The sequence below is a fragment of the Pelodiscus sinensis genome, chromosome 26 (genome assembly GCF_049634645.1).
Source record: "Pelodiscus sinensis isolate JC-2024 chromosome 26, ASM4963464v1, whole genome shotgun sequence".
Lineage (NCBI taxonomy): Eukaryota > Metazoa > Chordata > Testudines > Trionychidae > Pelodiscus > Pelodiscus sinensis.
Genome location: NC_134736.1, coordinates 14,871,562 through 14,893,420, shown reverse-complemented (window position 1 = coordinate 14,893,420; position 21,859 = coordinate 14,871,562). Strand labels below are relative to the sequence as shown.

At 52.8% G+C, this 21,859-nt stretch overlaps 1 protein-coding gene across 5 annotated transcripts in view; it reads right to left on the bottom strand.

The window, feature by feature from the left end:
• Positions 1–21,859, bottom strand: part of NTM (neurotrimin) — a 738,537-nt gene that overhangs the window by 17,238 nt on the left and 699,440 nt on the right. For 3 of the 5 annotated variants that reach the window (XM_075909354.1, XM_075909355.1, XM_075909353.1), the window contains 4 exons: positions 17,313–17,447; positions 14,782–14,902; positions 9,519–9,670; positions 3,689–3,724 (listed from right to left, as the gene is read on the bottom strand). In XM_075909354.1, the coding sequence (XP_075765469.1) occupies positions 3,689–3,724; positions 9,519–9,670; positions 14,782–14,902; positions 17,313–17,447 (444 nt within the window). The remainder of the gene's footprint in view (positions 1–3,688; positions 3,725–9,518; positions 9,671–14,781; positions 14,903–17,312; positions 17,448–21,859) is intronic. The other 2 variants (XM_075909357.1, XM_075909356.1) reach the window with 1 other exon arrangement.

Sequence of the window (21,859 nt, the reverse complement as noted above, 5' to 3'; positions counted from 1 at the left end):
AGGCTGAATGTGGTGCTGGGAGCTATGAGACTATGATGGGTGTGATCTGCATCTGAGAATAAAAGGAGCTAAAGAAAACCCAGGGCATCCATGGATACTGCTGGTCTCTGGCTCCCATTTAGGATCATGGCAAACACGCCAGAACTGATACACCACCACGCCAGTCTAGGGTATGGGAGCGGTGAATCAGGCCCAGGAGTTCACAAAACTGGACTGCATGCGGAGCAATTCAACAAGCTGGTCTGGAAGGGTCTAGGCAAATGCCGCCATCAAACTCTGGTGGGATTACCGTCTTCTGCCGGCTCAGCTCTGCGGATTTCTATGTCTGTGCGTGAACGTCAGCCCCGTTTGCTCCCCCAGCAGGCAGCGGAGTTAATCCAGGAATAGATCCGGCCCCCGGTGTCCAGCACAACCTGGGGCGTGTCTAGGAATCCTACTGCGGTCAAAGGGAAGGCTCACATGGGTACACGTCACCTGTGATTCTGCAGCCACGGTGGCACCAAGCTCATGGTATCGCTGCAGAGGACAAATGGCTGGCAAATATATCCCCAAGCTTCCACAGCGGGACTGCTCTCCGATCTCCCCTTCTGCTCAGCTCAAATGGTTAGACCCAGGGACCAGGACTGCAAGATGTTAACCCTGCACTCTCCGCAGAGCTGTGTTATCTGCAAACAGCTTATCAATAGCTACATCCAGTCTCCATCTGTGTATTGCATCCATCTGCCCCTCATACGCCTCCTTCCCTGCATCGGTATGTACACGTCACATACATCAAGGTGTCTATCCACTGCCTCCATGTACAAACCATTCACTGCCACCATGCCTGTGTCATTCATCCATCTATTCCAGTAGTTCTCAACCTGCTCCTACCGGAAACTGGGAAACTTCTCATTCTAGGACTCTGCTCCCATCTGGCAAGGGTCTAGCTAGGACTGTCTGCATTTAGCAATATGGCTAGTCACAACCCACCTACACCTAATCACAACCCCAGGTTGAGACTCCCATATCTATTGTGTTCACCCACAGCATCACGATACTTTACCTGTCTCCATCTACCATGGCTCAGCGTGTATGTATTCTACCTCCAGGCCTGCCCATGCATCTAGCATGTCTCTGGGCAAGAGCTGGCTGGCTTCTGCGATGAGGCATTGTTTCCATCTCCCTGACACCTCCCGATTCCCCCAATAAGCACACGAAGGGGCTTAGTAGAATGAAGGCGGGTTGTTAGGGCTGGCGGGTACTTACATGGCAGAATGGAAGGAGGCATGAAGTGGAGAGAGGCGTTGGCCAGGCATGCAGGAGACAAACAGAAAAAAACAAAAGGGGATGAAGGGCTGAGTTAATAAATGCCTCCACGTGTGAGCATGAGGCGACCGTGTCTCTGTAGCCACTGCGAGGGCAGGAGGGATGCAGATAAAGGCACCACAATCATTTCCTGGTATTGGTACCGAGTATTTTGTTGTTGTTAAGAAATCCATGGAGTAAGGGTGACATTTTGCTCCACAATCCCTTCCCTTGGTGATTTGGACCATGTCACTGGAATCCTGCGGGGATCGTTTCTGCTGGCCCAGTGCCCTGCTCAGAGGATGCTTACTCCTACAGCTGCTTCTCCTTTCACACGGAATCATAGAGCTGGAAGAGCCCTCAGGAGGTCATCGAGTCCAGCCCCCTACCCAAGGCAGGACAATCCCAATTAAATCAACCCAGCCAGGGCCCTGTCAAGCTGAGACTTAAATCTTTAGGGATGGAAATTGCACCCCCTCCCTAGGGAACCCATCCCAGTGCTCCCCCGCCCTCCTAGGGAAATAGTTTTTCCTAATATCCAACCTAGACCTCCCCCACTGCAACTTGAGACTATTGCTCCTTGTCCTGCCATCCGTCACCACTGAGAACAGCCTCTCCCCACCCTCTTTGGAACCTCCCTTCAGGAAGTTGAAGGCTGCTCTCAAATCCCCCCTCACTCTTCGCTTCCGCATACTAAACAAGCCCAAATCTCTCAGCCTCCCATCGTAGGTCATGTGCTCCAGCTCCCTCAGCATTTTAGTCATCCTTCCCTGGACCCTCTCCAATGCGTCCACGTCCTTTCTGTAGTCGGGGGCCCGGAATTGGGCACAATACTCCAGGTGTGGCCTCACCAAGCATCTCCTGATGCTAGATCCCCTGCTGCACTACACTCCGATATAGCCTCACAGCAAACCATGCGGTGTCCCCTGGGGATTCCCCTGGTAGCTGCCTCGGAGGGCTGAGGATGGGGATGGTGAGCCGCCCATAGGCACAGCTGCCATGGGGGAGCGGTCAAAGATAAAGCCAAGGGGGATTCTGTTCACAGAACAGTCAGTCCCAAAGTTACTGCAGCATGTGCCTACCAGTGCACTGCTAGATCTGCATTGTTTTAGCCAGAGCCAGCATGTCAAACACCAGAGGCCAATCCTATAGCAGGGAGGAAATCTTCCAGACCCTGGCTTCACCCTGAGTGGAGGAGATGGCAAGAGAAAAGGGGAGATTAAAAAGTTGGGGACCCTCCAAAAATAACCTCATTAGAGGCTCCCCGAATCCTCAAGCCGGCTCTGCTCTAGCCCTTCCCTGTCCAGAGATCGGGTGCATTGCTCCCAATTTGCATCTGATTCCCAGCCTGGCCTAAGAATGCTCCTGAGTCAGAGATTACGGCAATTGCAGGTTGACTTATTGCTGTACATCTCTCAGCCGAGCCTTCACTGGCCCGATCGGCAACAAAATGAGTGCCATGCATGGGCTCTTCACCACACAATCCCCCTTCGTCCTCACGTGAGCACCACGACTACATGTCGCACCGTTGTAAACGTCCTTCTGTGTGGTGAGAAGCCACAAGGAAGACTGTATGGCTACGTCAACGCTGCAGTTCTTTCGGAATAAGCTACTCCAGAATAGTTAGTCTGAAATAGCTTATTTCGAAATAGCACGTCTACCCTGCAGGGAAGCCTCAAAATGAATCCGAGGCCGGCTTCCCTAATGTAGATGTGCTATCTTGATTTAGAGCCCCAGGAGGAATAACTTAGCGAGGGGCTATTTCGAAATAGCAGAAGTGCAGCATCTAGACACGCCTTATTTCGAAACAGCTATTTCGGAATAGGCGCTATTCTTCGTAAAATGAGGTTTACAGAAGTTGGAGTAAGCCGTCCGTTATTTCGAAATTATTTGAGTTGCTGAGTAGACACTCACATTGTTATTTCGGAGTAATGGCCGTTATTCCGAAATAACTTTGCTGTGTAGACACACTCTATGAAAAATGGGTCTACAACCCCAATGCAGATCTGGGCAGGTCCCCGCGAGACACGCAGCATGGAAAGGCCCTAGCTGCAACCCTCTGAAGCAGAAGATTGCAAACTGGATTTATATCCTATTGGACAAGGACTCTGGGTGCAAGCTCCAGCAAGAGACGACGCGGAACTTTGTTTTGCGCCTCCTCAAAAGGAATTCTGGGTTGACAGGACGAGTGGATGGAGTTTAAGCCACATTATTTATGGAGGAGACAAATTCCAGGGGGTCAGTCACAGCCGGTCTACCTGCATCCTCTCCGGCTGCCCGTCTGGGAAGCAGGACTGTGCTCCATGCATGTTGTCAGACAGGGACACAGGCAGTGCAAGAGCAGGAAAAGGTTACAGGCAGGGGAGGGACAGCGCATGTGACAGACAGCAAGACCAATACTGACCTTGGAACAAGGTTGAGCTTGTGGGCTCACTTATTTCTAAACGGGGGGAGGAAACGATGGAAGAGAAAAATGACAAAAAAATTATAGTTCACATCCCCCGCCACGAGCACTGTGACATGTGAAGAAGAGGGGCAATGGGAGATGTGGAGGTACCATGGAAAAGGCGGAAGGGTGGGTCCAGGGAGCAGCAGGCCGTTTTTGAAGTGAGTGAAATGAATCATGGGTAATTGAAGGAATGATGGTCCCTTGAGTTCAAAATAATAAATAACATCCTGGCAGCCTTGCAAAGGGGCGGCTGTTGTTATAGAAATGCCTGCAGGCCCCAGCCGCGACCATGCGCTGGGCAAACACAGTGAGAGCTATTCCTGTCCTGAAGCGCTGACCATTGGGCTAGACAAAGGGAAGGGGGAATTGAGGGCTAGAAGTGGGGAGAGACTTGCCCAAATCCACATATCAAGGCCGTGGCAGAGCTCCAGCTCTCCTGACTCACACCCCAGTGCACTGCCCACTAGGCCAAACTGCCTTTCTGGAAATGGACCAACCCAATTGCAGCATCTCCATGCTCGCCCTTTCCACCACGGTGAAAATGAAAAACTAACACTATGCTCATCAGAATGAAGTCCACACCCCTAGACACCCAGGCTCCGTCTAGACTGGCATGATTTTCCACAAATGCTTTTAACGGAAAAGTTTTTCTGTTAAAAGCATTTGCGGAAAAGAGCGTCTAGATTGGCACGGACGGTTTTCCACAAAAGCACTTTTTGCGGAAAAGCATCTGTGCCAATCTAGACGCGGTTTTGCGCAAGAAAGCCCCGATCGCCATTTTCGCCATCAGGGCTTTTTTGCGCAAAACAGTTTTCAGCTGTCTACACTGGCCCTGTTGCGCAAAAGCATTTCTGGAAAAGGGCTTTTGCCCAAACGGGAGCAGCATAGTATTTGCACAAGAAGCACTGATTTCAGACAGTAGAAAGTCAGTGCTTTTGCGCAAAATCAAGCGGCCAGTGTAGACAGCTGGCAAGTTTTTCCGCAAAAGCAGCCGCTTATGCGGAAAAACTTGCCAGTCTAGACACAGCCCCAGTGTTTCGCAAGGCTGTGTTATACAACAGGCACTAAGGATTGTGGATGGGGGCTGAAGCATGACACAGATTTGATAGCTGCAGGGATGTTATATACTGTACTAGGGCCCCGCCGATGCAGGCAGGTGAATCCCTGCATTGACACAAACCCCCCTCCCCCCCCCCCCCCCCCCCCCCCCGCTGGACTGGTGCCCTAGAATGTTACAATCCCACCTGTGACTTTTACAGGAACTCAGTGTTACTCAGTGGAACACCCCCGGTAGGGCAGGACGCTACGCTTGAAGGGGATTTAAGGTTCAAGGTCTCCAACGTCAGCAAATCCAACCTCACAGCCGCCCCGCTGTTCATGTCGGCACACTCCATCTCATGACTGACTGGGAGCGCTGCCTCAGCACATTCCCACTGTTTTGCTCCTCGGGGGCTAATAACTAGGGAGGGCCACGAAAAACATGTCCTGAACGGCGAAATCTAGTCTCTCCTCTGTGAAATCCGGGCTTTTGCATGCGTTTACACCACATTATACAGATTTCACAGGGGAGACCAACATTTCTCAAACTGGGTCCGGACACAAACGGGAGTTACAGGGGGTGGAAAGGTTCTTTTAGGGGCTCATCGTATTGCCACCTGTCTGCACTGTCGTCCGAGCTGGATGGCCAAAAGGCAGCAGCTCTTGGTCGGCCACCCAGCTCTGAAGGCCGCACCCCACTAGCGGCAGCTCAGAAGGATGGTCATACCTTACCATGCCACTCTTACTTCTGTGCTGATCCCTTCCGATCTGTGCAGCTGGAGTGCGACGGCTTCTGTCTGTGCTGCTGCTGGCAGCAACTCTGCCTTCAGAGCTGGGCTCCCAGCCCGCAGCCACCGCCCTCCAGCTGCTCAGCTCTGAAGCCAGCTGCCACCAGCAGCAAAGAAGTACGGGGAGAAGGGCCGCAAACCTCCTCCTACCATAACCATGCGGCCCCCTCGACCCCTTTCCTGGGCCAGGATCCCGACCATTACAACACAGAGACATTTCAGATTTAACTAGCTGAACTCATGAAATGTACAATTTTTAAAACAGCTGATGACTTGAAACTGACCAAAATGGGCCGTGAATTTGGCAAAGCCCTACCAATAAGAGTGGACTGCAGCAGTGTAAACCCATCAGCCCAGCTCATCAGCAACCCGACACAACTGCGGAGGGGTTCTCCAAAGGCTGGGGGGACCCCAGAGATGGGTGTTAAGGCGGCCTGGAGAAAGCTGCGGCAGGGAGTATGCTGGCAGGGGTCCTCTCTAGCAGCTTCAGACTGCTAGTTTTCAAAGGGGGAGCCCGTGAGAGCTGCCTGTGCTCAGCACCTCTGACAAATCAGCTGTCCTGAAATGAAGCCACCCCCCAATCACCTTCTGACCCGTCCCGTGTTTTGTCCAGCTCTGACACCATCTGGATTTCTGTCCCTTACTTGGTCTTAACTCTCCCTCTGCTCCTGCCTGTCGCCAGTTCCTAGGGAGCAATGACATCATTAGCAGGGGCGGGGCTTCGTGAGCTGCGCAGGTGCAGCGTTAGGTCGGCTGGCATCATGAGATGCGGTTCAGCTGGTGGCATGTAGGACACAGGAGCCTGCGAAAGGCTGGGTATCGCCACCGATGCGGCATATGACAGCTGGCTATGGAGGGGGGACGGAATTGGTTGGGAGGGGCTCCAGAAAGGGGGCGGTAAGGGCCTGGCTCCCCACTCGGTTGCTGATCAGTGGTACAGGCTCCCACAGCATGGAGGCGCGTGACAAATGTGTGCAGCAATTATGTCCTCCCCGACTGTGAGCGGTGTCATATGGATGCATCACTCTAATCACAGCTCTGGCATGTAGAGAAAACAGCTCCCAGATAAGGGCGCGAACTCCCCATCCCCCACCTCCCCTTGGCAAAGTTCTCTTTCGATTTTTTTTTTTAATGCTGCGGTAACAGAAAATATGACCTGGAAGCTGACACTGAAGGACAGACCCTCACTGGGCCGTGTCTTTGTCATAAGGATCAGAAGTTCCATCCCTACTCTTGGGGACTTGTGCAAATTCAAATCTGAATCCGGTCTGGGTGTGGATCTCTTGAGCTGGGATTTGACCCACCCAAAATGGAAACTCAGCCAAACTGACCAAGAGTTAAGCCCAAAACATGAGAAACCAAAATGTCTGGGGTAACTTCCTGCTATAGCCAGGAGTCAGCCCACGTCTGTTTGGTTTGTGGCCGTGGCTGTGGCTGGCACGTGTCTCAAGCAAACAATCCTGATATTCAAGTTTGCAACACAAGACGTTCCGTCTGGATTCAGGGCTGGTTCCTGTAGATGTCCCTGGCTCTGTGTGACGTTGCAGAGGCGTGAGCCTACCTGGCTGATGGCAGCACACCTGAAGGGCACACCTGAGCGTCATTCATTACCATGAAAATCAGCACTTGGCTCCAAGTCCCAACACAGTAAATACAAAACTCCAGGGAAGGGGGGGGGGGGAGAGAAACAGGACTCCCTGACCAATCTGGAGCCAAATTTTGCCCTGCTGTCTCGAAGCAGTGCTGGATTTATGCACAAGCTAAGTAAACTGCAGTTTAAGGCCTCAGATTATGAGGGCCCTCTAAATAAAAACAAAACAAAAAACTAGTTTTTAGTTGCGTCCTCACCTCTGTATTGATATGTAGGCAAATATAAAACTTAATGATTTCTATTTTCATTGTCCTTTCTGTTAGAATAATGCACATTTGTTTTGGCTTCTTAAACTCGATGGCTACGGCTAGACAGGCATGATTTTCCACAAATGCTTTTAACGGAAAAGTTTTCCATTAAAAGCATTTGCGGAAAAGAGCATCTAGATTGGCACGGACACTTTTCCGCAAAAGCACTGTTTGCAGAAAAGTGTCTGTGCCAATCTAGACACGCTTTTCCGCAAAAAAGCCCCGATCGCCATTTTTGCGATCGGGGCTTTTTTGCGCAAAACAAATCTGAGCTGTCTACACTGGCCCTTTTGACTTTTGCCCAAACGGGAGCAGCATAGTATTTGTGCAAGAAGCACTGATTTCAGACAGTAGGAAGTCAGTGCTCTTGTGGAAATTCAAGCGGCCAGTGTAGACAGCTGGCAAGTTTTTCCACAAAAGCAGATGATTTTGCGGAAAAACTTGCCAGTCTAGACACAGCCGACATGTTTAGGGCCTCAGTGTGTCTTAATCCTGCCATGCCGTGAAGCAAAGCTTGGCCGAGGATACCTGTGGGCCTTGCCATAGTCAAGGCTAGTATGAGGATAGTGGATTCGGTGGGTTGGGCCTATTTCTAGGAAAAACACTGCCGTATTTTATCCCCTGGAGCTAAGAAGCACCGACACAAGGGGATAAGCCTGACAGACATGCCAGGTGGAGGATCTTACTGGGCGTGGTTTGAATAAGCAGCTAGCTAACCGGATGCTTTCTCCCAGCCTTAACAGAACCACCCCAACGCTCCGACTGGCAGGGGAGAAGCCGGGAGTCTCACGAGGACAAACTTCCTTGCAATCTTCCCGATTCCTTCAGATCAGGCTAAAAACACAAAACCAAACTGGCTGCTTTGCCTTCTTTTGGTGGTGCCGAGTCTGGTGCTGTTCTGAAGCACTGAAGTACCATGAACTTGGGGATATAATGCCGGGGGGTGGAGGAAGCTATCAAAATGACACCCGCTCTTATGAAACGTGCAGTAGGAGTGTGGGGCGATGAGGTGGGAGGGTTTATTTCAGCACAGACAAGGCTTGCTCCCTGCCACAAAGCCCTTCAGCTCTTACTGCCCCCCGGGGTCGTGGGGGCAGTGGCAGCTGCTCTGATTTAGGGGGTCTCGAGTCTGTTCTGAGAAGCGAAGAAGGCAAGAGACAAGGGACAGGAGGAAACCCAGGAGGGGATCTCAAGGAGACGTGTGGACACACTCAGGATTGCAAAGGTGCTGGGCTGGTCGCTCCAGGAATTTGTTCCAGGAATCACAGCTGAGCACGTGTGATCCGCGTCCTGCAGCTTCAGAGGCCCACCAGATGGGAAACACACGTCCCCATTTCACGACAGATGGAGGCTGTGTAACCCACACACCTAGGCTATGTCTACACTCGCGGCTTGTTGCGCGAGAAATATGCAAATGAGGCTAAGCGTGGAATATCGCCGAGCCTCGTTTGCATACCTTATGAGCCGCCATTTTTGCAGAAGAGGCTCTTGCACCAGAAGGAGCTGTCTCCACTGCCCCTTCTTGTGCAAGAAAAACCCTCTTGCGCAATGCCGTTACGCCGATTATTTTCAGGAATAGCGGCATTGCGCAAGAGGGTTTTTCTTGCGCAAGAAGGGGCAGTGTAGACAGCTCCTTCTGGCGCAAGAGCCTCTTCCGCGAAAATGGCGGCTCATTAGATATGCAAATGAGGCTCGGTGATATTCCACGCTTAGCCTCATTTGCACACTTCTGGTGCACGATCATGCCCATGTAGACACAGCCCTAGTGTGGTTACTGAGCAATGCAAGTGGTACCTAGACCACAGCAACAGTTAAGATCAAGCGATCTCTGCAGCATGGGCTGGGAGCCAGCTGGTTTTTAGCTCAGAGGGTAGATGCTCCTATACTCAGCTCCCGAGGTCCCAGGTTCATATCTGCCCGGTGGCAGCTGCACACCTGAAGGGGTCCTGTCTGCCAGCAACAGGCAGGAAAAACAGCCCCCTGGGGCTTGCCTCCTTCCCTCCTGCCCCCTCTAGTCCCCTGCTCCCCCCTCCCCATCCTGCCTCAGTGGGCCCACTCACCGTACAGGATGATGCTGACGTTGGTATTGCCTAGCTTGTTGGAGGCCACGCATGTGTAGTTCCCATAATCCTGCTCGGAGACGTTGAAGAAGGTGAGCCTGGAGAAGAAGGCTTTGCTCTCAACTTTCACTCCTCTCTGTCCTTGTACCAGCCTGCGGCATGGGGAGAAGGGGAAAGGCACATGGTAACGCCTTCGGGAGGAAAGACATGTTCAGAGCAAGGAGCTGCTAACTACCCCTCCGGCACAGAGCCCTACGTCAGTAAAACCTAGTGGATCCACCTGAGATCAGAGCTCCCCCATGCCGGACAATTAGCAGGCGACACGTCTTGGCCCAGCGAGCTTCCATCTAAACAAAGGGTGAGTGAAATGAACGGCCCTAGATCAAAAGCAGGGCTGAGACTAGAAGCAGGTCTCCCGAGTCCCATCTGACGCCTTCTCCACCAGAGAGCACATGGCCACGGGGCTGAGTTAGAACAAGACACATTTCAGAGAAGCAAAGCACCTAAAATGGCAGAAAAATCTTCAGGCTTGCAAAGCTCCCAGTTGGTGAGGATCACCATATGGGTCCCGCAGAATGACAGAATCAAGGCCCTGGTAATCCCAATGGGGGTCCTCACCCCCTACTCCAGGGACCGTTTCCTTCCCACCCCACTGTGACGTAGTGGGGGTACCTGGCTGGTTTCTATGCTGCTGGCTCTGGGGTAACCCCCACTGGCTGCCGTGGGTACCACGACCCAGCAAAACAGGATGAGTCACTATGCAAACCAGTATGGCCAGACACCCCCCATGGAGAGGAACAAAGGAAGGTGGAATGCTGCCCTGGCTGGGGGGCAGGGCTGGAAGAGAGTTAGTTGCGGGCTGGGAGCATGGAGGAGACAGCCTAGGGAAAGGGGCTGGAGTTTAGGGGCCCAGTCTCCCCCATCTCAAGGGGGCCTGAGGCATCCTAGCCCAGCTCTGTGACCAGATTCCATCTGTGCTGTGCTGTATCCTGGAGAGGCAATAAACTTCCTCTATTCCACCGGCTGGTGCAGTCTGTTTGTGCCATTTCGGGGTGCAGGAGACGGGGGACCCCCAACGCGCCGTCACACCCTCCCAACAAGCTCTCCCACACTCCCTTCTACCTATCTCTCCCCCAGGCCTTTGGGGAACCCCTAGAAGAGTGTCCACTGGGCCCCGCATGGCTGAGAAATCCAGTCCCGCTTTCCGGGGCCCATCAGAGACCAGACCCCTGACTGGGTCTGGTGCGAGTGGAGCTGTGGACACGTCGCTCAGCTGCCCGGTGCCTGCAAAGACCTTCACAGAGAAGAGCCTGGAGAGAGGTGGATGGAGCTGCAGAAAACTGCAGCGGGAGGAAGTGGTCCGGGCCGTCATGCTGCATGGCTGACACAGCCTAGCGGGGACTCCAGAGATGATCCAGAGATGTCATTATTCCCCTTTATTCGGCTTTGGTGAGGCCACATCTGGAGTATTGTGTCCAGTTCTGGGCCCCCCACTACAAAAAGGATGTGGACGCATTGGAGAGGGTCCAGCGGAGGACGACCAAAATGATTCGGGGGCTGGAGAATATGACCTACGAGGAGAGGCTGAGGGACTTGGGTCTGTTTAGTCTGCAGAAGCGAAGAGTGAGGGGGGATTTGAGAGCAGCCTTCAACTTCCTGAAGGGAGGTTCCAAAGAGGATGGAGAGAGGCTGTTCACAGTAGTGACAGATGGCAGAACAAGGAGCAATGGTCTCAAGTTGTGGTGGGAGAGGTCCAGGTTGGATATTAGGAAAAACTATTTCACTAGGAGGGTGGTGAAGCACTGGGATGGGTTCCCTAGGGAAGTAGTGGAGTCTCCATCCCTAGAGGTGTTTAAGTCTCGGCTTGACAAAGCCCTGGCCGGGTTGATTTAGATGGAACTGGTCCTGCCTAGAGCAGGGGGCTGGACTTGACGACCTTCTGAGGTCTCTTCCAGTTCTATGATTCTATGATAAGGGGATGGTTGGATGAGATAACATGATCTTGGTAACTAATTGACAATTTACTATCAGTTGGAAATAGGTCAATGGAGGGATGATAGGAGTTGCTACAGGGAACTTTCTGGGTGTCTGGCTGATGAGTCTTGCCCACATGCTCAGGGTTTAGCTGATCGCCATATTTGGGGTCAGGAAGGAATTTTCCTCCAGGGTAGATTGGTAGAGGCCCTGGAGGTTTTTCGCCTTCCTCTGTAGCATGGGGCACGGGTCACTTGCAGGAGGATTCTCTGCATCTTGGGGTCTTTAAACCAGCGTTTGAGGACGTCAATATCTGAGATATAGGTGAGAGGATTATTCTAGGAGGGGGTGGGCGAGATTCTGTGGCCTGCACTGTGCAGGGGGTCAGACTAGATGATCATAATGGTCCCTTCTGGCCTTAAAGTCTATGAGACTCTCAGAGATGGGAGCAGCTGGCATCACTCTCTGAGGTACAGCGGAGGGAAGAGAAGACCAGGGGGACGCGGAAGAGGAAGGAGGCTTGCCTGGGAGACGGGGATTAGAGAGCGATCCGGCGAAGGAGTCTTTCAGCCTGTCCCCAGCTCCCCCAGGACACCAGCCCAATTCAGGCCTGGCCCCGGAAAAGGACTGAAACTGAATCCTTGCCTCGATTTGAGCCCGACTTGTTTCCCCCTCCCCCCAGACTGCCAAAGCAGTGCTGAAATTAGGCCTGCCCTGCCATTCTAGGTGGGGTACCAGGCCCATAGTGGCCTCAACTCTACGGCAGCCTTGGCCATAAGAACCCAACCCTAGTTTGGGGAACCTACCTCTGGGGACCCAACCCTAGGGACAAGAGCCCTGTCCACAGGTACCGTAGGGTAGGGCAGGGAGCAAGCAGGCGAGCTGCGGAGAGGGGTCGCGGCTGCATCGGCCCACCCTCTCCCTGGCTCAGTGCAGCGTGGTGTAATATTGTCAGTCGGCCAGTCCCTGATTTTTTGGTTTCATCCCTTCGTAACCCCTCCCCCTCTCTCCCCCAGCATCTCTGTTTCTTCAGATGCTCAGGTCTTTTTCACTAGCTAATTCCTCCCCCTGGCTGCCTGCTCCCCGTTACTACCACCACCCCGGCTCGACTGGCTCTTGACTGACAACTCTCAATGGCGTTGGGCTTCCGTATGAATATGAATATTATTCATCTTTGTGGCTTAAAGGCCGGCGTAATATGGCTGACTTCTGAAAAATGCTGAGCCGGATGGGAAAATATCCCCCAATTAGTATTTCAAACCCATTTCTCCGGTCCTGGGAGATGCTCTACACACAAAACAAATGAAACGAACCTCACCACAGGTGCGGGCCCTGCAAAAAGAGAGCGCTAATCTTATGCTGATATATTACCCTAGGATGTGAGCATCACACCAGCTGTTTTAATATATTTATCTCCTCTACACCCCCACGCAGCACTTGTTAGGCCTATTTTGCAGAGGGGGAAGTAAAGCACAGAGAGGCTAAATGACATGACCAAGGTCCCACTGAAACTTGGCATTGGTGGGAAATGAACTCGGGTCTCACAAATCCCAGGTCAGACCATCCTTCTTCACTTCCTATTGAGCATGATTCCCAAGTGCTCAGGACTCTGCCATTTCAACGGAGCTGGAGAGGGAGCATCTTTGGTCTTAAGAAAGCTCTGCATTTTCACATACTCCCAAAGCCTGGATTTGTGCTTTCAATTATACTCTCAGCACTTTCAGGCAAGGGACCACACAACCCTCAGCAAGGAGGGGAATCACTTTTTTGGAGAAAAGGAGACACGACTCACCCCAAGGTCATCCAACAGGACACGGGCCAGATCTATATTGAGGAAGAAATTTAACTCAAGATACGCAACGTCAGCGACGTGAATAGCGTAGCTGGATTTGACGTACCTTAAATCGAATTTCTGCGGTGGCTCCATTGCAGGGAGTTGATAGGAGAAATTCTCCTGTCAACTTCTCTAACTCCTCATAACCCCATGGATTACTGGAGTCAATGCGGGTGCTATCAGTGTTTGATTTAGTGGGTCTTTCGTAGACCTGCTAAATTGAACCCCGGAAGATGGATCTCCAGAGCATCGATCTTTGGGTAAGTATAGACAAAGCCTTACAGTCAGGAACTGAAGCTAGTTTAACTGACTCTCAGATCACTTCTGTAACCGCTGGATCACTTTAGGTCCACAAATGCCATTTACACACGCAGCATAGGGCATGCACATCTGAATTCAGGGTGCAACCTGAGTCCAATTGAAAATGATGATCAGAAGATCCATTGCCAGGCAGGAAAACTAGCCTAAGAGGTCAGATATTCTATATTGTGGAGGCAGAGTTGGCTTAAATACAAATCCATGGTCTGATTTTAATATGCGCCCAATGACGGCAGGTCCTGTTGGAATGGACGAGAGATGCACGTGCTCAGGACCTGCACAGATCAGATTATTCATGCAGATTTGGGCCCAATACAAAAAGCCGGAGTCAAAAAGCTAGGGGGAATCTGGCTCAGAATCCAGATTAGAATTGAGCTGCTGGCTGCTGTATTTCGAATAAGCTGAATCCGCTGGATCTGAATGCTACCAGTCTATGGGCAAGTTTGGATCCAGATCTAAACACGCCCCCTTGGGCCTGTCTCTAATTAGCTGTTGGTCTTTTACTCTCTGCTCCTAGGAGTGTTGGCCTCTCTATTTCTGCAGCAGCCTCCTTTTTAAAGAGATAAACATCATTTGGGGAGAGTAAATGGCTCAGCATCTGGTTTCCTCTCTCTTCTCCTAGTCACGAACGAAAACATCTGGGGCAGAGGGATGCTCAGCATTTAATTATTGTTTCCCCTGCCTGAAATGGGGCTGACCACGTTCCCTGCTCCTTCCTTGATGGTGTTCTTAAGGTTCTTTTTGCCATTGGGGGATCTTCAGCCAATCACAACGGATATCCTGGCCCCCTCGCGCAACAGCCAAGCCGTCTGTTCCCTACCTCCATCCCCCTCTTTTCTCCTGCAGGGCTGGTCCCAAAAGCCGGGTGAAGTGAGGTCGCTGACGCCTGTTCCTGTCCCCCACTGACTCCAGGGCTAACGGGCTCCACAGTCCAAGTGCAGACTCTACCACCCTGCTTTGTGAAAGGTGAGTGGAATGCAAAGGAGAGACAGCCCAGGAGACAATGCACCTAAATCCCCTGGCAGCAGCAGAAGATTGTTTTCTTGCTGGGGTGGATGCTACCTTTGAGGCCCTTCCGGCTGATCTCAGGGATTGCGGGGTGTCCCCCTCTGCCCCAACCCCCGCTGCTCCACCTACCTTTTGTCGTCTTTGAACCACTGGAACTCTGCCGCGGGCACAGCGGAGGCTTCGCACTGAAGAATGCCCTTCTGCCCCACGGGCACCCCGGTGCTCTTGGCGTCCGAAATGTACGGCGGGTCTGCAGGGACAGCAGGGCGTGAGGGTTTCTCCTGGTGGCCTCAGCAATCCCCCCCTCTCTGCCTCCGTCCGGCAAGCCCTTCTTTCCTCCCCGCCTCGTGCTCGGCGCCAAATTCAGCCGCTAGAGGAAGAAGGTCCCTGTGCCAGCTGCCCTCCCCGGGCCAACAGGAGGCCAGTTTCCCGAGCCAGTGCCCAGTTCCTGCCACTCAAGGGCTGTTTACAGGCCCGCAAGGGGCTGCGCTCCCAGTGTTCGGGCAGATGGCAAGGGAGTGCCCCCAACCTCCATGCTGCGTCTCTGGCCAGCACGGCTCCTTCCGTCTGTTCGCCCCAGTTCAACAGACGTGCTTATCGGAGCTGCTGGCGTCTCCACTGCTCGCCGGGGTGTTCCTTTGGGCACGGGACTGCGTGTGCACCTGTGTGAGCCAGCCTGTGTCTCCGTGCGAGCGCAGGGGCCCGTGCTGGTGAGCGCACGCACACGTTTGCTCGTGCCGGACTGGGAGCACACGCACATGCACGAACGCTTCTGGAGCACAGGTGCTCACCACAGCGGGTGGACGTGGACGTGCACGGCAGTTGTGCGGCTGTGCCTGTGTGGGTCTGAATGCACATGCTGCGTGCACAGGAGAGCGGGATGCAGGAGGGCTGAGTTTCCTGCCCCCGCTCTTTTTGCAGCAGCATTTCTGCTCATTATTTGGTTTTAAATTCCCACTTGCTGCTCACTTCCCATGTCCCCAGGGGCTGTCAGCACGGCATCTCCCCGTGGGCTGTGAGAGCCCTGTGCACGCCAGAGAGAGGGCGGGGGGAAGCGGGGGCGGGGGAGACAGGAGAGGGAAGGAATTTAAACACCAAACTACCGGGCAAAACCATATGTGCTAAGAAAACAGACGTGCCCCTTCCCAGCCCACTCTGCACTTGCCTCCAGCTCCTTGCAAAACACATCCCAGCCTCCCCCCGCCCCCCGAAACCTCCTGCACAGAAACCCTCAGGACCCTGCAGGGACAAGGGGTGTGAAATATCGGTTACTTGAATAGTTGGTTAACCTCACAAATTCTTATCAGTTATTTGACTATTCTGTAGCCCCTGGGGGCAGGGCTGGCAGCCAGTGCGCTCCAGCCCCACTCCCGAGGAGCCCCCTGCCACTCTGTGCTGCTGCCTCTCTATCAGAGGCAGTAGAGTGGGGTGGCAGGCAGAAGTTGGTCTGCAAGGGGAGCCAGTTTAAAAACCAGCTCCCCTTGTGGACCGGCTGCCTGTTGCTCTGTGCTGCTGCCTCAGATCCAGAGGCAGCAGCGTCGGGTGGCAGCAGCCCCTGTGTGGGGGCGGAAGCTGAGCTCCTGGACCAGCACGCACTGGAACTGAGCCGGGCTGCCTGCCCACCTGGCTCCTAATACACTTCAAATGCAGAGCCGCAACGGGGGCAGGCCAGCCTGCTAAAAAATGTCCTTTCAAGGGTGTGTGTGAGGGTTTCCCCCTGTGGCCTCAGCAATCCCTCCCTCCCTCCCTCCCTCATGGTCTGCACCAAATTCATCCACTACAGGCAGAAGGTCCCTGTGCCAACTGCCCTCCCCTGGCCAACGATAAGCGTTTGCTTATCAGTTAATTGACTACACTATTAGGGTGTGTCTACACTACCACCCTAGTTCGAACTAGGATGGTTAATGTAGGCAACCGGAGTTGCAAATGAAGCCCGGGATTTGAATTTCCCGGGCTTCATTTGCATATTGCCGGGTGCCGCCATTTTTAAATGTCCGCTAGTTCGGACTCCGTGCCCGCAGCTACATGCGGCACGAACTAGGTAGTTCGGATTAGGCTTCCTATTCCGAACTAACGTTACTCCTCGTGGAACGAGATGTACTGGTAATTCAGAATAGGAAGCCTAGTCCGAACTATCTAGTTCGTGCCGCGTGTAGCCGCGGGCACGGAGTCCGAACTAGCAGACATTTAAAAATGGCGGCGCCCGGCAATATGCAAATGAAGCCCGGGAAATTCAAATCCCGGGCTTCATTTGCAACTCCGGTTGCCTACATTACCCTCCTAGTTCGAACTAGGATGGTAGTGTAGACACACCCTTACATCCCTAGCAGGGATGCCCCCAGCCCAGCCCTGCCTTCTCCCAGCCTCCGTGCAAACACTCCCACCCTCGTGCACGGACACACCCAGCCCTCCCCTCTCCCTTTCTCCCCCACAGACACCACCAGCTCCCCCACAGCCCTTCCTGACCACTTGCAGACACCCAAAGTTGGCTGCCCAGCCACACCCTTCCCGGCCCATGCACCTTCTCTTGGGGCAGCGGCGATGCAGGCCGAGTGTGAAGGGACAACGTTCTTCCCCTTCCCCGTGGCGTCACGTGGGGCCCCCCTTCTTTGCCAGCCACCCGCTCTCTGTTAACCGCGCGGGCACCCGAGCGTACTCACAGTTGACGGTGACTTTCACTCTCTGGACGACGGGCGCTGCCACATCATTGGACGCGCTGCACTCGTACTCGCCCGACTGCTCCCTGGTGATGCCGGTGATCTCCAGGTACTCGTCCTCGCTCACGAACCCCACTGCTGCAGGGGCCAGAAGGAGAAGGAGACACAGGCTAGGGAGCAGCACCACAGCTGGGTTAACAGCTGGGCATGTGGCAAGGCAGCTGGCCCTGCAGCTGCTCAACAGGCCAGCAGGATTTCCTGACACAGCACTTAATGTGACCTCCTTCTCCCAGACCCCTCTTTGCCCCTTTCTCTTGTCTGATGCAAGAGAGAAAATCAAGCGCTGCAGACCGGCCACGGTGTGAGAAGGAATCGCAGAGCCAGGTGTAACCGCGTCCCAGGGCAACCCATGTGCAGAAGACGCCCGCTCAGCATGCCCGCATTCCCTTCCGGGATGGACATAGCTGATTCTCTCCCGCACTAGCGAGGTCCCTGGCCTGCAATCTCGAGAAGCTCACCTGCCAAGAGGATTCAGGTGCCCACTGCACACAAGATTCTTCCTGTTGGATCTGTACAAGGGGAGCTGGGTCTCTTTGGTTCAGCTCCCAAGTTGCCTCAGCAAAGCATAAAGCTCATTCCAATGTGGTCTAAACCCCAGGCTTGCAGCTCCGTAACTAAACGCTCAGGTCAGAAGGGCCCCAAGCCAACCAATTCCCCTGGTCCAGGACCTTTTACCATCAGCTGGGCACCCATACGATCTGACGACTGGAAAGCACCTTCCTTTCCCGAAGCATCCCCGGCTGCATTCCGTTACCAGTTCACCCAGCACCGAAATACTACCCCCTGGTGTGGAACGTAGCAGCTGTGTCAGCTCTTGGCTTTGGGAGAGGATGCGCAGGACACTATAAACAATTAGCTGTGATGGACGGGGGGGGGGGGGAGAGAGTGAAGGAGAGTGAAGGCAGGAAAACTGCAGTCACCCAAGATGCCAGCCCTGACTTTACCTTAATTAGAAGGAAAATGCTATTGTATCCTTCTAGACAACCAAGATCAGATTTCCCAGCGAGCTCAGACAGTACCAAATGGCCTGGAGATTTAGCCTGAGTAGGCACGGTGCTCTCTGGAGGGCTTTGATTTGGTACAGTCCCTACCAGCGTGCCAGGGGCTCCCCAGCTGGGTAACATGGTCGGTGGGACTGAAGCCAGGAGGCCCATGTTCCCTGCAGGGCTCCAGAAAAACAAGGAACGGGGGGCGGGGGGGGGGGGGGATCAGGCTGGCAGCAACGTAGGGGCAGAGCAGCACCCAGAATGTAATAAGTTCCACTTCAGCTTAACCTGTGGTCCACTTCCCTCCTGGTTATCAAATCCCAGTGGCAGCATCGGAGCTGGGAGTTCCCTGCAGTGTCTGAGCCACAGAGCTGGGTCTGAAACCCCCCCAGGGCATGTCTACACTACAGATGTAACCCCCAGGGTATGTCTACACTATAGCTCATTTCAAAATAGTGCGTCTACACATAAAATGCATTTTGAAATAGCTTTTTGCTATTTTGAAATAGTGCATCCACACTGATAGGATGCTGAATCACATTTAAGGCCACCCAGAACCAGGTCCAGCAGGACATCAGGTCAGGAGTTACTTTGTGTGGCTGCTGCCTGAGGCTATCTGAGGCCTGTGCTTAAAGAGACCTTCCCCCCCCCCCCCCCCCGGACAGCTGGTTCTCAGGTTTCCCTGCTTGCTTGCCTACCTCGCTGAGGGACAGCAAAGCATTTTGTCTCTGCGTGCTGTGGTTGCCCTCACTCGGGACACCACAGCACTCTGCAACATGGAGCCAGAGCTGCCCCTTGAAACTCTGGTGCTTCTTGTGGATGCGTTGCTGCGAGCCTAGCTTCACTTTCTGCAGGCTGCCATCCGGGAGGTCCATCGGGGGGCTGTCAGTATCCAGGAGGCCCTGCGGGAGAGCTTCCACCCTGACGAGCACTAACAGTCTCCCTGGTCTGCCCACTGAATAAAGTCCATAATCTCCACCCTGGACCAGGAAGGTACCCACCTTCTCCAAACCCTGGTCCTGCAATGGATCCCATGGAGGGATTGCAATTGTACACTGACCTGGCCATGCGGGGGCAATGACAGCGGGAAAGGAACCTGCTCATGTTACCTCATTGGGGAACAAAGCAGACAGGCCTGTAGCATCCACCACTCACCACTGCCCCAAACCTCACAGAACTTCTCGGTGCCCTGAAGAACTACTGTTCCCCAAAGCAGAAGGAAACTGTGGAGCAACGCACGTTTTCACTACAGACCAAGTCATAGGGGAGGGGATAGACCCCGATATTACTGCCTTTTACACACTGGATGTGACATGTAATCTTGCAGACTTCACAGTCTCCCTAATTTGAAACAGGATAGTCTCCCTCAATGTTCCCACTAACTTTTATCCATCCAGGTGCAGAATAAATTTTGTTATGTGCACAGAGGCATGCACAGATGTGCACCACCAAAAGAAACCCATGTTGCCAGCAGTGGGTGCTCTGCTAATCAACAGGGCGGCATTTGAATCTCTCTGGGGTGGCTGCCCTCGCGTGCTGTTTATCGGGAACACTGATCATTTGGGACCACCCTCTGCACGAGTGCTACTCCAGAAAGCAATCTAAGGTTGCTGAGCTGCCTTCACTGAAGGAGACAGCAGCAGCAGGTAACGGAGACGTGCCCTGCCCTAGGATAACATTGCAAGGCAGGGGGGCAAGCTGGCCCATTCTCGTAGCGTGTGCAAGAGCAGAAGCGGCGCTCCGAAAGATGCGCTCAGACTTGTCAGAGAGGAGCACGGCGCATCAGGCAATAGCAATGACATCATGTCTATCTCCTGTTGTCTGAGGTTCAGGCTACTGGGACAGAAAGACAACAAGGGACCATTTCAACTTCCATGTAAGCAACCATGTTAACAGGGAAACACCCTGTTCCATTTCATTTGGCTAGCAGGGCCTCCTGCAACATGACTGGAAAATCATTGGAAAGCTGTCTGGAAAGCCATACTCAGAAAGTAATTATCGATGGTTCACAGACAAGCTGGAAGGGCATATCGACGGGGAACCTGCTGGGAGCTATCTTGGGGCCAGTGCTATTCAATATCTTCCTACCCGATTTGGGCAAGGGCCTAGAGAAAACACTTATGAAATCTGTGGATGATACTGAGCTGGGAGGGGTTGTAAGAACTTTGGAGGCCTAAAATTCAGTCTGAGCTCAACAAACTGGAGAAATGGTTTGAAATAAATAGGATGGAGTTGAAGCAGAACAAACGGAAAGTACTCCATTCGACTGAACGGACGCGGAATGGGAAACCGCTGCCTAGGAAGGAATACTGCAAAAAAGGCTCTGCGGTTTACGGTAGGCCACAAACTAAATACACACCAGGCATGTATCACTGTTGCCAAAAAAAGAAGCAAACATCATTGTGGGATATATTAGCATGAGCATTGGGAAGCGAGACACGACAGGTTTTTTTTCCCCATTTCCCTCAGCACTGGTCCCCTCAACCAGACTACGGCATCTAGTTCTGCGTCTCACACTTTGAGAAAAATGCGGACAAATTGGACGTAGTCCAGAGGAGAGTGACAAAAAAAAAAAAAAAGATGAAAGGTTTAGAAACATGACCTCCTAGGAAAGACTGAAAAAACTGGTTTTGTTTAGTCTGGAGAAGAGAAGACTGAGGGAGGCCATGATAACAGTCTTCAGGAATGTAGAAGTTGCTCTAAAGAGGAGGGTGATAAATTGGTCTCCTTATCCACTGAGGAAAGGACAAAAAGTAATGGGCTTAAATTGCAGTGAGGGAGATTGTTTAGACATGAGGAAAAGCTTCCTAACGGTAAGGGTCGTTAAGCACCGGAACAAATTACCTACGGTGATTACGGAATCTCTGTCATTGGAAGTGTTAAGAACAGGTTAGACAACCACCTGTCAGGGATGGTCTAGATAACATTTATTCCTGCCTCACTGCAAAGGACTGAGTGCGATGACCTATTGAAATGCCGTCCTGTCCTACATGTCTATCATTCTGCTATTTGTTGAGGGTGAATTGGACTCAGACACTTGCATTACAAAGAGCAATTGCAGGCAAATAATGTTACCAGGAGAGCACAATGCAGTCCATAGGAAAATGGAAGCTCCTAACAACCAACCTTACCGTATATTTTAGAAATGTGTGTCTGCCTGTCCATCTGTGAGTCTGTTCAAGAAATCCCAAATGGTAAGAACTAGGACCACCAAATTCGATGTACAGATTCCTCTTATCCTAACTTAAAGCAAGGTCTGGGTTTGGTTGTGCCAGGACAATGGGATGTGCCTGCAATTTGATTGTTTCTCATAAAATGGAAAGGGAAGGGTCAGGCAGGAGGGAGTTATACTGCAGAACAACCACTGGGGAACAGCAAGGGGCCACAGATGGGGACCGGCACAGCTATAACCCCACTGGGCCAGCCAGGGGCAGGGGTGGAGAAAGTGACAGCTATCTATTATGTATTTTCAGAGAATTTGTCTGTGTGCCTGTCCCACAGTTG